This window comes from Mustela lutreola, chromosome 4 (assembly GCF_030435805.1).
Source record: "Mustela lutreola isolate mMusLut2 chromosome 4, mMusLut2.pri, whole genome shotgun sequence".
Taxonomy (NCBI): domain Eukaryota; kingdom Metazoa; phylum Chordata; class Mammalia; order Carnivora; family Mustelidae; genus Mustela; species Mustela lutreola.
Window position 1 is genome coordinate 70,954,457 of NC_081293.1, and position 16,748 is coordinate 70,971,204.

The window sequence follows — 16,748 nt, forward strand, 5'->3', positions numbered from 1 at the left end:
GGATGTGTAGCTGAATATATCAACCACAGTTCAAGCAAGGTGCACCCTGGAAAGTTTCAGAGCAATCAGAAGCCACCACCAAATAGAAAAAAGAAAGAGATAAATGAAAGAAAAAACCAAGCTAAAATGAGCCCCTAAAGTGAGATTTATAAGGTACAAAAACAAAAACGAACAAACAAAAATACTGACAAAAGTAAAAGAAAAAAAAAAAGAAAAAGAAAATGAACCCCCAAAAGAAGATTTATATAGTACCAGAAAAAAAATAAACAGAAACACTGACAGAAGAATACGATGGGTGTGTGGTTATAAATCCTCGATGTGGGCGAGGAAGGTTATTTTGGTTCTTCCTGGGTGTATCATGATATCTTTGTTAAATGACTCAACTTTCCAGAGATACAGGGAGATTAAAACTGGTTTATATATATGGGTAGTATTGAACAGGGGAAAAGGACTACTTTGAAGCTTATGTCTATATATACTTAAAAAAAAAAAAAAGAAACAAAGGTATATGTATGAAAAAAGTTCAATTTTAAAAGTTACTATAGAATATGTTGTATTAAATACCTAGTTTGGGGCACCTGGGTGGCTCAGTGGGTTAAGCCTCTGCCTTTGGCTCAGGTCATGATCTCAGGGTCCTGGGATCAAGCCCGACATCAGGTCTCTGCTCAGCTAGGAGCCTGCTTCCCCCACTTTCTCTGCTTGCCTCTCTGCCTACTTGTTATACTCTCTCTGTCAGATAAATAAATAAAATCTTTAAAAAATATATATCTATTTGTAATGGTAGTTAGGTCAAAAAAAAAAAAAAAAGAACAAGAATCGTGAAAACAAATTTTAAAAAAAGAAGAAAAGTTTTATCTATGAAATTTGGGGCAATACCGGGAGCTTAATATGTTGTTTTCATTGATGTTGGGGTTTCACAGGTTTATGGGGACCCTGTGGTGCTTGCCTCTTGTTTGTTTGGCTTATCTTTTGGAGGAGGGGCTTGCCCTGTTGTTTTTCAGTCAGTCGATCTTGGGTTCAGTCATCCTGCCCTCTATCAAGGGGCTGGGTTCTGTGGAAATGGTTGTGGGGTTTTTTGTTTTGTTTTGTTTTTTTAAGATTTTTTTTTATTTATTCAACAGACAGAGATCACAAGTAGGTGGAGTCAGGCAGAGAGAGAGGGGGAAACAGGCTCCCCACTGAGCAGAGAGCCCAATGACCCTGAGATCATGACCTGAGCCAAAGGCAGAGGCTTAACTCACTGAGCCACCCAGGCACCTTGGAAACCAGTTTTTCAGGCTTTCGGACTCTGGAGGTTTTTGTTCTTTGGCGGCTTTTTGCAGCTTTTCTGAGGTTTAGTGGAAAGCAAACTGAACCTAGCCCTCCACCTCAGAGAGGAGCCTCAGTCTGCTCCCCACTGGGTGGTCCAGGACATACAGACTCCCCCTATGCAAATTCCTCTGAACAGTGCAATCTCCCACAGGCAGAGCACACCCACACCCACCCTCTCAGATATCACATCTTCCTTATCCATTTATCTATCAACATATAGATGGGTGGTCAACAGATTCATGAAAAGATGCTAGACATCACTCATCATCAGGGAAATGCAAATCAAAACCACAATGAGATAACCAGCTCACACCAGGATGGCTAAAATAAAAAAGACAAGAAATGACAAGTGTTGGTGACAATGCAGAGAAAAAGCAACCCTCATGCACTATTGGTGGGAATGCAAACTGGTACAGCTATTCTGGAAAACATATGAAGGCCCCTTAAAAAATAAAAATAGAACTACACTTTAAAAAAAAAAGAATTATTAAAAATGAAAAATAGAACTACCCTAACAACTGGATATTTACACAAAGAAAACAAAAGCACTAATTCAAAAAAACACAGGCACATTTTGTTTATTGAAACATTATTTATAATAGCCAAGGTATAGAATCTAGTAACTATCTTTAGAGCCTTGATAATGCTGGTGTATCGTGGGCTGGTTTTACAACAATTTATAAATTTTGTCTATCCTTTAAAAATGTCTGTTTTTTAAATTGGTATTACTTGTTTATTATAATTTTTAAACCCTACTCTTACTATTATAATATACATTTTGTTGAAATAAACAAAATTTTATATGACTAGTTGATGATTAAAAATAATAGGTTATAAAGTCATACAGATTTTATGATCCTGGTTACAGAATAAAAAAGATATGTATATATGTATATATAGTAAATATAAAAGGTCCTATGTAAACATGAATAATAGCTATAAATTGATACAATTATTGGTTTTTTAATATTTCTCTGCCAATATTTATTTCCTGATGTTTCTGTAATAAGCAAGAAGTAGTCAAATAGTTTATATATCAGACACATTATAAAAAACGGTTGGCCACTTAGGTTGCTATAACTTTTCATCTTTATAAATAACACAGGGCAGGAATAGTTAGATGGAAATGATTTAGGAATTAATAAAGAATGATTTAGGTATCTTTTTAATGGGAAAAAAATAGTGATAAAAGTATGTAAGCAATTTCGCAAAAACAGATTCATAAATTATTACAGCCCCATCTGTGCCTCTCAAAATATAAAAATATTGGGGATGCCTGGATGGCTCAGTTGGTTAAGCCTCTGACTTTTCATCAGGTCACAATCCTGGGCTCCTGGGATCAAGCCCACATAGGGCTCCCTGCTTAGCAGGGAGTCTGCTTCTCCCTCTGCCTGCTGCTCCCCCTGCTTGTGCTCTCTCTCTCTGACAAATAAATAAATAAAATTAAGAATAAATTAAAAATAAAAATAGAAAAATAAAAATATTTCTAAAAATCAGCAATTGGCAATGCTAATATTTTATCATATTATCTTAAGACTGAATTGTAATGTTGGCCACTCCACTTTATAGCATATTGTTTTGGGGACAATTCTTTTGAGAATTTAATCCAACAAAAAATAATAGTAACAGGAATTTTAGTTTGTTACAGCTGTTTCTTCTTAGCTAACTTGTTAGGTGTACAACATAAAATACTGTTACAAAATGAAAAAATAAGCATATGTGTATATATGTATTTACACGTATATGTATATTGTATATATATGCATATATATAGAAAGAAGGAATGTTTCTAAAATACCTCCAATTTAAGTGAGGGACATTGCAGAGAGCAACTTTTTTTGTTGAATGTGTTGTGTGGTTTATATTAAAATGTTGCAATTCATATATATTCAAAGAGACACATTTTATTGTCCCATGTGTAAATAGCACCATTACAATCTGTAAATACAGACTTCTTTATAATTAGTGTCACTTTAATGGTCCTTAAGGCTTTTCTTTTACTAATCATTAGTTCCCTCCTAGTACTTCATATTCAATATATTTTTGAAAGTTCTCCATTTATTTTCCAAAGTAAAAAGTTTATAAATTGAATTCTATTTTCCTTTGACATACTCTTTTAAAAAGTGGTGATAAAGGCTTGTCTTTTTGTAGTAAAGGTTTTTGTTTGTGCCTGTTGTTTTCTTCTTAGATGGGCAATCAAATATCATCAGAGAGAATGTAAAGAGGATTCAACATTTGGATTTAATTTGCAAATGTCCTGCTATCCAGTCCCCCTGATTTTCTCTTAAACTTAATAATTGAAGAATAAGTAGGCTTCTTATACATTATTCATATTCTAAACCTTTCTGCAGTAATGAAAATGCCATTATTTTTTCTTTTAACATTAACTCTGTTTTAAAATTATAAAAATACATATGAGGATGTTTACATGAAAAGATACATAAATCTTTGTATGAAGCAAGGTGGTCCAAATTATTCAACACATGAAGGATACCCTGTCTTAACTATTCTAGTGATGGGAACAAAAGTAAGCTTAAAAATATGTTTGTACTCAAGAGCATTTTTTTAAGTCATGTTATATATCCTAGTTTAAATTTTAATTCTTATTTTTAAGTAGATTTGAGTAATCAATCTGGAAACCAAGAGACACAAAATATATATAAGAATATGAAAATTAAGAAACAACTTCTATATGTAATGAGACACATACATATTATAATATGCCAAGGTAAATGATATAGTAAAAAATACATAAGATACAGTACCAGGATCACACAGGTGGGAATAACATTGCACCTAGGGAAGTCAGGACTGCCTTCAAGAAACTAGTCATTTAAGCTGAGGGTTGACTGTGTTGCTCAATACTATTTATATTCTGTGTGCGTGTGTGCATGTGCCCCCAAATACAGTCCAGGAGGGAACATCATCTGGCCTAGCACACAAGATACTTTTTAAATTAGAAGAAACTGTGTAAGCAAAGGATTGGAATCCTAAAACAACATAGATCATTCAGGAAAGATGCTAGGTAATGTGGTTTGGGGAGAATATAAGTAGAGTTAAATGTAGGTTAAGAAGTTGGAATGGAAAACTAGAATCAGAATGAATATTTCATGGACTTGTGTGAATGTCCCTCTGGCACTTGGGGGTTCTTGTTCGCTTTTAGCTGTTGCTGGAGTGAAAAATGAGACACAGAGCCTGCGTTGGGCAGCATCTGCTAGATAGATAGTCTCTGAGCTGAGGAGTATTACCCACGTCCAACATGGAAGGAAGGCTTGATGACAGACTGGAATTCAGGAGGCTGGTGTGGAGATGAGGGATGCTGAGATACTTGGCTCAGGTCCTGTGTAGGGGGGCATGGAGTGTGCGGGGCAGGGGAACTAGAGCCAGAGGGACAAGCGTGGTAGCCTGGAGAGGGACTAGAGTGGGGTGGGGGGAAGACTGAGAAGTATTTGGTTTGGATTGACTGGATTTAATGTAATTGAAGAAGAACACCGGGTTAGAAATAATGAGTGTATCATTTAATTTGTTTTGGATGCTGAAGGATTTGATTCATAAGAACAGAATTACTGCAAAGGCACAGATTTCTTAAACATTTCAATAATAAGTTAGTGTTCCCTAAAAATCCTGAACATTTTGGGATTCAGAAGCAACATTAAGGGCGCCTGGGTGGCTCAGTGGGTTAAGCCGCTGCCTTCGGCTCAGGTCATGATCTCAGGGTCCTGGGATCGAGTCCCGCATCGGGCTCTCTGCTCAGCGGGGAGCCTGCTTCCTTCTCTCTCTCTCTGCCTGCCTCTCAATGTACTTGTAATTTCTCTCTGTCAAATAAATAAATAAAATCTTTAAAAAAAAAAAAAAAAAAAAAAAAAAAAAGAAGCAACATTAAAGGCAGTTTTCCTCTCTCAAAAAGAAGGCTCAGATTTAGATGTTTTTGGTTCTTACGGCTTCTGTTGAAGGAAGTACAATTTCTTGCTTTTCTACATGTATTAAAAGATAGAGCTGATGTTTCAGAGTTCATTCCAAAGCATCATTGAGGGATATATGGTCAGTCATGATAGTAGCAATAGTGAGAAAAAGAACAAAGCAATTTTTTTTAGGTAATATTTATTTTCCAGAGAATTTACAAGGAAAGGAAAATAGCACTTAAAAAAATGTTGAGTTTATCACATAAATGTAAGTCTTTCCAATGTTTGAATCTCATGCCTTCTGTAATAAAACATATTTCAGTATATAACTGTAAAAATGATAAAAGGAAGAGTTTCCTCTTCTTTGGTTTCTTTCTTTAATTTTTCAAATGAGTATTATCTCATGATATTTGGCACCACTCTTTAAGAGTAAACCTTGCCAAATTCTAACTATAATAAAACAAAAGTAAAACTCCTGGAAAAGTCTTTGTAATTCAAACAGTGTTGCACTTGTCAGCATACCATTATTAAATCATCATTTCTGCAATAAACTGTATTTTACTCATTAGAATACCTCTGAATTAAGTTAGACTTTTATTTAACTATATAAACAGTGCGCATATTGAAATTCTGAATTGTTGGACTGTGATCACTTTTTTGACATCCTGGTAAATGAAACACTAAGCTTTCTTATTTATTTAAAATGTCTCTCCTCTTTTTTTTTTTTTTTATAGGATTTCTTTTTCCTTTTGCATAGATCTTGAATAGCCTTTTAAATAGACCAGTCTACCTGACATTTTCATTTTCTCATTCATATTTTATCATATGTTGGACAAATGTATTGTTTTTAAGTGCTTTAAAATGAAGGTTTCTTTGTAGTTCCTACAAATACAAGAGTCAAGTTTAAGAAGTTGAAGAGATCTACAGCAGATGTTCTTTTTGCCCCCTGCAAATACAGCTTGACATATCGACCTTAGTAGATGAAAATGTAGGATTTGAGTATTTTTACCTTGACATTATAAAAATACCTCCACCTATTTCAGGAAAAGTGAGCCTTTGGCGCTGTTAAATGTTAAAATGGGATCTAATTGAAAAGTTGAAGTTAAAAGTTAGCATTATTGGACTTTAATGGGCTTTGGAAGTTCTTAGGACATCGCTAATTATTCCACTAATATTTCTGTATTCATAGTATTCATTTAGGCAACAGAGGGGAACAGTTACTTAGGCTGCTACAAAATTAATGGGCTCACCTACACCCCTGTATGATAAAGGCAATTATTTGGTGATTTTCTCTTAATATTGGGCACCTGTGTGCATTAAGATTTCCAGATGAGGTCTTAGAAATGCATGAGTGGTTTCCCGTGTCTTAGCTTTCATTTAGGAATATAATTACAGCAGGTATAATTACAATATTCATTTCTGATTTTCATTCTTTTAAAACAACTCTAGACATAACTTCCCAGATTTTGCTCACTAACAGAAACTCCCTGAAGTCTACAAATCAAATCTTCAAGGGTTCCCTCTTCCAGATAATAATGACCACCTGGAGCCCAGGGTACATTTTTTATTTTAAAGAAGCTGATGAAAATAGTAAAGTGACATTGATTCATTAGCAAATTTGATTCAGTTACAGTTTTCTTGATGAGCCAGTTTTCATTTTTAGGTGTTAGTTTAACCAAGCTTGTTTAGATGTTACCTTATTTCTACCTAAAAATGATGCAATTAAGTTGTAAATTTTACTTATTTTTCCCTTTTTTAGAATATCATTAGGAACTTCCCCCATTTTTAGGAAATATTCATAATAGTTTATTTATTAAAAAAAAAACTGCTTAGCTGTTTTGCTTTGTTTACACCTAAGCTCATTAGTGAAATCTTTGGCAAATAATTTCCTTTCAAACACATTCCTAGTTTCACAGAGTGCATCAAGACTGACTTCTAAGATTGTTAGCTAATTTTAAAATACCAGTTCTTTCTTCACTTCTCCCCAAAATCCAGAAAGGTAAATTTCCATATGAAATTAAATATGTTCTACATTAAAATATAAATGAATGTTGACTTATGTTTCCAATCACTTTCTTCTTTTAGGGATGATATATTGTACATTGGAGTAGAGTATATTCTTTCCAGTGTGATTAACCTGGTCTTTTAAGTAGAAGATTGAATTACATATGTTCTAATTGAGGATATAATAGATTTTACCTTTGTCATTTTGTTTTGGCTTTCCCTTATCCTGTTTAGTTTTTCTCAGTTTTCTATATTTTTTCTCTCCTTTTTGTTTTCTTTTGGATGGATAATTTTTCCTTGCCCCATGCATGTATCCTTTGTGTATTTGTAAAGTTATGTACTCTACTTTATTTAATAAGGGTTACCTTAGAAACTTTAAAATACATGATTCACAGACCTGTACCCCTGGGGATAAAAATATATGTTTATAAAAAATAAAAAAAATTATTAAAATTTAAAAAAAAAAATACATGTACTTTAAAATACCAATATACCTTCCATCCTAAATATTATTTAGAATCTTAGGACATTTAAATTAAATCCCCCCATTGAATTTTATATATTATTTCTTTTGGATATTTTACTTTTTTTTTTTTTTTTTGGCCACACACAACAAAATAATTATTGTATTATAGAGATATTCAGCCACCTAATCCTTTCTTTGCTTTTTCACATTTTCCTAAATCTTAGGTCTTCCCCTGGAATCACTCGCCCTTCACTTAAGGTACACAATTCAGAACTTTCCATGGCGCCTTTCCGTGTCACTCTCTGAGTGTGCTAAGACCTCCTATGACTCCCCTTTCTGTTGGGGGTGGGGTGTTGCATGTTCTGGGTAGATCACTTTGTATTTATTCTGTTGGTAAGTTATTGGGCTTCTTATATCTGTTGATAGCTGTCTTTATCAGTCCTGGGAAACTCTATCCTCTCTTCTTGACTCTTTGATTAGATGTTTCCTAAATTTGATGGCTCTCAATGCTTTGTCTCACACTTGCTTTTAGATTTTTGGTCTTTGTCGCTTTGTAGGGCATTCTGCATCACATTTTTCTGTCCCTGTCATTCAGTTCACTAATTCTCTCATCAGCGATGCCTAAGTTGCTTCATCTCTGGGTTTTTCATTTCAATTATTATTTCATCATTTCTAAAAGTTTCTTTTTATTTATATTCTATTCTCATTCTTTTTTCTTTAAGACTCTATTTACTGAAACATTGAACATCTTTGCTTTATTCTCTATACCTTCTAATTCCATTTGTGGGTATGACTGCTTTTTTTTCAACAAGTTCTTATAACATTCTGTTGCTTGTTCATTTTGAGGATTATTTTTACTCTGTTTAGTTTTCTTGGAACTTAATTGTTAGAATTATTTGAGGTATAGGTTAGAGGGGACTGTTTTGAAAAAGCACCTACTTCTGTGAGGAAGCTAGGCTATTAGCAGTTAAAGATCACTTTTCTCAAATTCTCAGCTGTGGTTTTTCTGTTCATTCAGTAGAATTTAGGACCACTGGATTTACAAAGTCATAAATTCAAATTATTATGATTTCTCCTAGAACTGAGCAATTGATAGTGTGTGAATGAAGACTGCAGACTATGATGAGGGCTTGTGTTGGTTGGACTAATTCCCAAGGAAATTTTCCCCTCATTGCACTCAGCATTAAAGGTGAAGCCAGTGGTTTGGTTTGTAGTTCTAGGGTGGTGGTAGCAATGGTGGCTGGAAAGGAGAGATGAATTTCCCAACTGCTCTTAAAATGAGAAGTGAGTATTCTGGGAAGGGTAATCTTACTAGACTCATTTCCACAAGTGGGGCTTGGGTCTTGATTCCCATTCTCTGAGCCATTCACAACCTCATGGATAGACTCTTGAGTTTCACCTAGATCAGCAAAATGCCCTCTAAGTGGAGCTACCATCAGCATGAAGGTTTGTATTTCTGCCATCACTTGGTTTTTGGTTTGCATATTTATTATTTTCTCTCCATCTTCATGACTTGTCTAGGAGGAGTTCTTGGGATCTTTTTACGGCTCTTACTGTTATGTTCCCTGGAGTCCCAGTCCTGGTACTTAGTGTGACATATTGAATATAACAGTTTCAGTATAGGTTTCAGAGAAAGACCTCCCCACCTGTGCTATCAGCAATCTTTGTGAGGATGAGAAAGTGACTAATCTCTCTGTGTCTTCATTCCTTGACTTATAAAATTTAATAACAATAAAACGTATTCAGCAGGAAAGATGACCTGATGTACTGTGTGAGGCACCAGACTCTCTCCTTCATTATTCCCCAGTCTCCAGTTGACAGTTACGTTGGCTCTAGAGGAGAAAGTTCCAGGTATTGTGGAAGGACAAAGCAATGAGAGCAGTGTGACCACTGTGACATCCATGATGAGGATAGAAAGGGCATAGCTCTGAAGTAATGAGAACAGAGAGGGCATTTGTGGGACTGAAAATTCCCTGGTACCAAAGAGATTTTCACTGAATAAGAAAGTGATGGGACCTTGCAGTCGGAAATGTATACATTAGAAGTTTACACTTCCAGAGATGGAGCGTTTCCTTAGAGGAAGTATCTCCTTAAGTCAGAAGATGAGCATGTGGTTATGGGATAAAATCGATGTGGTGAGGCAGGTCAAAGATCAATGGCAGTTTTCAGGCCTAAAAATTTGAATGTGGGTTGTTGATTGTGTCATCTCCAAGAACACTGAAATTCACAGAGAAGGAGAATGTCAAAATAGGAGAAGCTTCATTACATTCAGCAACAAGGGAGTATAGAGCATGTACTGCATATAAATGCATGGATTTCAGTTGGGGAAGAGGTTTTACAAGCTTGACTCAGATGGTCTGGTAGCAATAAAGAGAAGTGGAAAAGAAAACAGAAAGAGGAGAGCAAAGTACATGCATCTTGAAAAAACTGTTTAATGGATTATTTTAAGGAAATTAACAATTTGGGGCAGTTGGATGGCTCAGTGGGTGAAGCGTCTGCCTTTGGCTCAGGTCATCCTTGAATCCCAGGATCAAACTCCTCATTGGGTTCACTGCTCAGCGGGGATCCTGCTTCTCCCTCTCCTTTTGCTGCTCCCCTGCTTGTGCTCTCTCTCTCTGTCAAATAAATAAAATCTTAAAGAAAAAGGAAGTTACAATCTTTTGATAATGTGCCTGGAGTAATAAATTTAAATTAATTTTGTGTTTTAAATTGCATATTATTGGTAAATATCATTAGATGTAAAAATTAAAATTTTGGAATATTATGGTTACAAATTATAATAGTTATACTTGGCCTATTTCACATATGTATATATATTTTTTTCTTGAAAATAATGCTGTTGAGCAATATATTTTTTTTCATTTTACAAATAAGGAAAGCTGAAATTCTGAGTGATTACAAATATTTTTTGAATCATACCCAATTTTTGAGTATGTATCTAAAACATAACACAAAAAAATGAATTTAAAATTATTAAAAGTAGGAAGCAGTTACAGTACAGTCTGTGCTGAAACACTCACTTTTCACATCTGTAACCAGATTTAAAATTGTGTTCTTAATTTTGTTATCAGTATTTTTGGTGTATATTTAAATATATCATGTCTTTTAACTAATTTCATAAAGGAACATCTGGTTGTTCATAGTGCACAGTTCTAATATTCATACCAGGCACTGATCAGTCACATCTTTTATACAGGTTTCTGTCTTAAATCATGTGTTTGCTGAAAATTGAATAGATTCAAAATTGAACTTGAAAATCTTTTAAGTTGCTTCTAAGTGTAATGTCTATTGGCATGTTTATCATTCAGTGTTTGACTTGCTATATTCAGCTACCTGCACTTGGGAGAAGGAGGGTAGATTTGAAAGAATGTCAGTGATCCTGGTACCATCATCAGTGCCTGTTTTCTGAAATGAGATCTTTGAGATTCAAAGAGGATTAAGGCCATTCAAAGAAATAGAAATTCAGAGTGGAATCATTATTGAATATGTACATATGATAGCAATTTTATATTTGGGGGAAAATATCCAGTAAACATGATTTATTTAAGACCCTGTATCTCATTTGTTACCCAGTGTACTATGAAAAATCCTTGGGAGGGGTTGGGTGGGGTTGGGGGGGGGTCACACAAGGATTGCCTTTTGCCCTTAGCAAAGTATTAACATTAAGGCAGCTGAGTCCCTAGAGGAAGGTCACTCTGCCTGGTTCAAGGACTTGTCAATGGACTCTAGGTAGTAAGGAAATTTAACAATTTTTCTTCTGCCTTTGTTTCTCACATCATTTCCTTCCAGATGGGGAAGAGGACCCCTGTTTGCCCCTAATGAAGGGTTTTATAAGTTTTGTTTGCTTGTTTGTTTTAATTAGCTAATCCTATAGGGAGGGTCTTACTCTTTAACTTTGGACTTTACTACTATGTTACAGTTCATTTTCTCATTGTCTTGGTGATGTGACTTTGGAAGGCAAGTGAGGTTCATTGGGGTGGGGTCTGGAGCCAATGGCTAAGTAAGAATGCTTGAGACGTCTTTGGTTCAAAATGGTGGTTTTATTGAAGGATGGGGACAGGATCTCTCGACAGAAAGAGCTGCATTGTAAGAGTAAGGAATGGCTGATTTATATACTTGGGAGCTGGGGGAGGTAAGGAAAAGGGAGGTTTTCCAAAGCCCATTCCTATACTAAAGAGGAGCTACAAAATACTGGAGGTCTTGCCATTGTCAAGTTAAGATTGTTTAATCCCTCTAGCAAGGCATTAACATAAAGATAGTTGGGCGCTTCCTGGAAGAATATTACACATTTCCCACCCTGGAGTGGTGGGGGTGGTGGGAGTTTGCAGGTGTCCCCATGCGCTTTGTTCTCAGCCAGTAGTCTGCTCCCTCATCATTGGGGTTGTGGAATTACCCACAAAGAATAATTTTAAGAATGTCCAGCCTTTGTGGCTTTTACTGCCAGAGGGAGTGGGATCTGGTAATCTTCCATGAGTTGGATCTTCTGATTCTTTTTACCACCTGCCTTTTTTTTTTTTTTTTTAAACATATGACCTGACTTTAGGTTAAGGGTCAGCCTAAAGCCAAAATGGCTTTAGTTCAGTCAACCTGTTTCTCAAACCTTCCTTCCCTCCTGCCTAGGTGTGCTTTAAAATGCACCTTAACCTGTTAAGATTATATAAAATATGGCTACCTTGTGGTTCTCTTAATTTAGTAAGTTAGGGATGTTAGAAAGTGAAATTCCTTGTTTATTGAAATCTGAAGTTCATCAGTAAGAACTGTGCAAAGAAACATAAATATACCAAGCAGTCACGGTGATTTTATTACAACTGTCATTCTTCTCTAAATGTGATTGTGTTGTGGTACAGGGGTTTATTTTAAAATACAAAAGTTTGTTTGACTGAGACAGACAAATACCAAATGATTTCACTCAGATGTAGAACCTAAAAAAAAACACACACACACACACACACAAAAAGCGGAATGAGACCTATAAATACAGAAAACAAACTGATGATTTCCAGAGGGGCCCCAGGTGAGGAGGTGGGGCAGATGTGTGAAGGGTAGTGGGGGCCAGAGGTTCTAGTTAGGGAATGAAGAAGTCATGGGGATAAGGAGTGATACTGCAGTGGAACTATATGGTGAAAGATGGTCCGTACACTTGTACAGAGCATATCACGATGTACAGAGATACTGAATCACTATGTTGTATGCTTGAAACTAACATAACATTGTGTATCAACTATACTCAACTATACTCAAATTATAAAAATTTAAAAACTTTTTGAAAAAGACAGGCCTGGTGGTACCTGTGTGGCTCAGTCAGTTAAGCATCTCTCTGCCTTTGGCTCGGGTCATGATCCCAAGGTCCTGGGATCAAGTCAAACGTGGGCTTCCTACTCACTGGGGAGTCTGCGTCTCCCTCTGCTCTCCCTCTCCTTCTGCCCCTCCCCCTGATTTTGATCTTTTTCTCTCTGTCAAACAATTAGATAAAATCTTAAAAAAAAAAAAAAAGAAAAAAGGAAGAAAATCACAGGCCAGAATGTTGGTTGTAAATACTTGGGAGTGGGGAGAGGGGATGTGTCCAGTTGGACTTAGATCCTAGAATTGAAATGACCAGAATTCAAATCCTGAAGCATAGAGAGAGCTAAGTCTCAGGTTCTTTGCAGGTAAAATACAGAATAAGAGTAAGTGTCTCATGGTATTATAGGATAGATGAAATAAAATGATTTAAAATGCCTATAAAATTTTAAAAATACAAAGATTTAGAATCCCATAACACATAATTGAGTAAAAGAATTCAGACAGAAAAGAGAAGATATGGTCTGATCCCATCAACATAAAGTTTAAAAATAGGCATTACTAGGAATGCCTGGGTGACTCAGTTAAGCATCTGCCTTTGGCTCAGGTCATGATCCCAGTCTTGCATTGACTGGGCTCCATGCTCAGTGAGGAGGCCTGCTTCTCCCTTTCCTTCTGCCCCTCCATTTGCTTGTGTTCTCTCTCTCTCTGTCTCTGACAAATAAAGTCTTTAAAGTAAAGTGCCTGTGTGGCTTAGTGGGTTAAATCCTCTGCTTTCAGCTCAGGTCATGATCCCAGGGTCCTGGGATCGAGCCCCAAATCGGGCTCTCTGCTCAGCAGGGAACCTGCTTCCCTCTCTCTCTCTCTGCCTGTCTCCCTGCCTGCTTATGATTTCTGTCTGTCAAATAAATAAATAAAATCTTTAAAAAAATAAAGTAAAATTAGGCATAACCAGTTTATTTATTTAGAAATGAATGCAGTGGTTTCCTGGGGAGAGGCTATGGCTGAAAGACATAGAGGACATCCTGGGATGTTGGTAATGCTTTATTTCTTGATGCAGGGGCTGGCCACATGGATGTGGATAGTTTGAAAAATTTAACTGAGCTGTATACTCAAGATTTGTCCATTTTTGTGCACATTTCTTATACCTCACTATTATTTCATTAACAGTAAAAAAAAAATTATTTCAGTAGAAACACCCATGATAATTGTAAGTTAAAGGACGATATATTCAGCCAAATCATTGACCCCCTTTGGCATTAGTCTCAAATTTCCTCCTAGTATGTGGAAGAAATGTCTTTGATTACTTGATTCAACTCTGATTTTAATTTTAGTTGGAAATGTGCTTTTTTTTAATGCTGTCCTTTATTAAATGAATAAAAACCCTGAGTTCAAAGTGTAAAAGGAAACACTTTGATAACTATTTTTTCTTTGTTCTTCTTCTCCTTTTAGTGATAATGTGATCTAATGTTGAAATCTAATTACTGTCCCTCTAATATCAAAATCTAATTATTATCCCTCTAATGCCAAAACTGAGCTCTGCCATTCTGTGAAACATACAGACCATCTATGGAGATGAGCTAGTAGCTAGAGCTCATCCTAGTCTAAAGCTGAGATTTTTGACTTCTTAGAAAATTCCAGAAATGTTTTATCCCAAAGTGAAATATCTATTTTTTTACTTTAAATTACCTTGTTTACCAGGTGGTTAGAGTTATCCTGAAATGTTTTCCATGGTTAGGCATGTATATAGGATTTGAAGCTGAAGAGTAGAGCTCATGGCAAAGCTTAATATACATTTTCTGTCATTTACTATTATCATTATTTATATCCCAACTTTACCACTTAAAATGTAGCCGTTGGCTATTGAAATTTAGTTAGAATTCAGATTTTAATTTCTGACTCCCCTCATTTCGAGTTCTGAGTAGCTGTATGTGGCTAGTAGCTTCTGTGTTGGACAGAACACAGAGCATTTCCTTTATCCCAGAAAGTTCAGTTGGATGGCACTAATTTATGTGATTGGAATAATACATTTCTTAGAGTTTTTATTAAAGAAGATGATGTTTTATAGAATCCTTAGCATTACAATGGGAAATCAGAAATGCTTGATATGGCATGCCTAGGGGGCTCAGTCAGTGTAGTGTCTACCTATGGCTCAGGCTCAGGTCATGATCTCGGAGTCCAGGAATCAAGTCTGGAGTCGGGATCCCTCCTCAGGGGGGAGTCTGCCTCTCCCTCTGCCCCTCACATCACTCATGTTCTCTTTCTCTCTAAAATAAATAAATAAAATCTTTAAAAAATGCTTAATTCATGATATTTAATAATATCTTTGGTGAAAATAAGAATAACCAAACAATGAAAATAATATTAAACTTTCCTATCTAGTATCATGAATAAGGTGTATGTAATCTTGTATAAATTCACTGAGACTCTCATATCCATCATTTCTCTTCCAAATATTCCACTATGAAATAAATCTCAGACTGGCATTCTGAAAAGTCTCTGATGTTGAAGCCATGGAGACAGACTAATAAATTATACTCATAGCTTCATTTAAAAAACAAAAAGAGCAACAAAAATGAAAACCCCACCACAACATTCTAAACAAATATTGCCCTTTTTAAATTATAAATTTTAAGAAACCTTAACATGTAGACTATAAGTACTTACAACTGGGAAAAAATCTGGTTAATTAGGATATAGAATGAATAAAAAGGAGCCTGGATTAGTATTCTAACCTTCTGTAATTATGACATGGCATTAACTAATTAGGATATACAGCTATAGATTTATTGCTTAAAAGCTCTGAACTTTTACTATCACTTGAGATCTTTCAGTGGATTATTTTATGTTTCTCCTTCCAGAAATAGGTTAGATCAAAATGACTATCACATGCTATGCCTCTTACACAAGACAATAGCTAGGTAAACAATCAGTCCCATCCTTAAACCAATTTGGATCACAGCTCAGAGTTGAACCCATCAGACATGCCAGTCAAAACACTTAATTCACCAGGTTGGACTCTGTTATAACAGAGTCTGTGTCCTTTGTATTCACAGCTGGGTAGTTATTATTCTAATAACCACTCATCCCTATGGACACAAAGCCTGTTAAACTATAGAACGGTATCCAGAACAAGAGACTTTGAGGAGGGTTGTATTGTGTTCTTACAAAAGATCATCAGTCTTACAAAAGCAATGAGCCCTTGAATACTGGTGGTTTTTTACTGCTTATTTATACCCTGTGTTGTTTCCCTCCTAGGCTACGGACAAAGATACTGGCAATTACAGCGCCATGGCATACCGACTCATCATTCCACCCATTAAAGAGGGAAAAGAAGGATTTGTGGTGGAAACTTATACAGGGCTCATCAAAAGTGCTATGCTCTTTCACAACATGAGAAGGTCCTACTTCAAGTTCCAAGTCATCGCAACTGATAACTATGGGCAGGGACTGAGCGGCAAAGCAGATGTCCTGGTAAGTAGATAGACCTCCAGATTAGGGGAAGCGCATGCACCTGCCAGTCTGCAGTTGATGTCTCTGACTCATGGAACTTTTACATTTATTCAAAATAGGTTTTCTAGAATATAAATGTGATCAATTTTCCTCCAGGTTGCTAGTAGCCACAGTTTAGGATATAAAAGGTATAGCTTTAAGGCTGTATATTTTTTTGACATTGGGAAATACATTCCAATATGTTTTCCTGTATGACTGTGACAGCAATTCCACAAGTGCTGGATTTCCATTTGGTCTGTAGATCGCATTTTTAGTATAGAATTGGCTGGATC

At 35.8% G+C, this 16,748-nt stretch overlaps 1 protein-coding gene across 1 annotated transcript in view; it reads left to right on the forward strand.

The window, feature by feature from the left end:
- The window catches only part of PCDH15 (protocadherin related 15), a 723,362-nt gene that overhangs the window by 638,372 nt on the left and 68,242 nt on the right, over window positions 1–16,748 (forward strand). Inside the window, exon 27 of the mRNA XM_059172504.1 lies at window positions 16,222–16,437. Within this exon, the coding sequence (XP_059028487.1) occupies window positions 16,222–16,437 (216 nt within the window). The remainder of the gene's footprint in view (window positions 1–16,221; window positions 16,438–16,748) is intronic.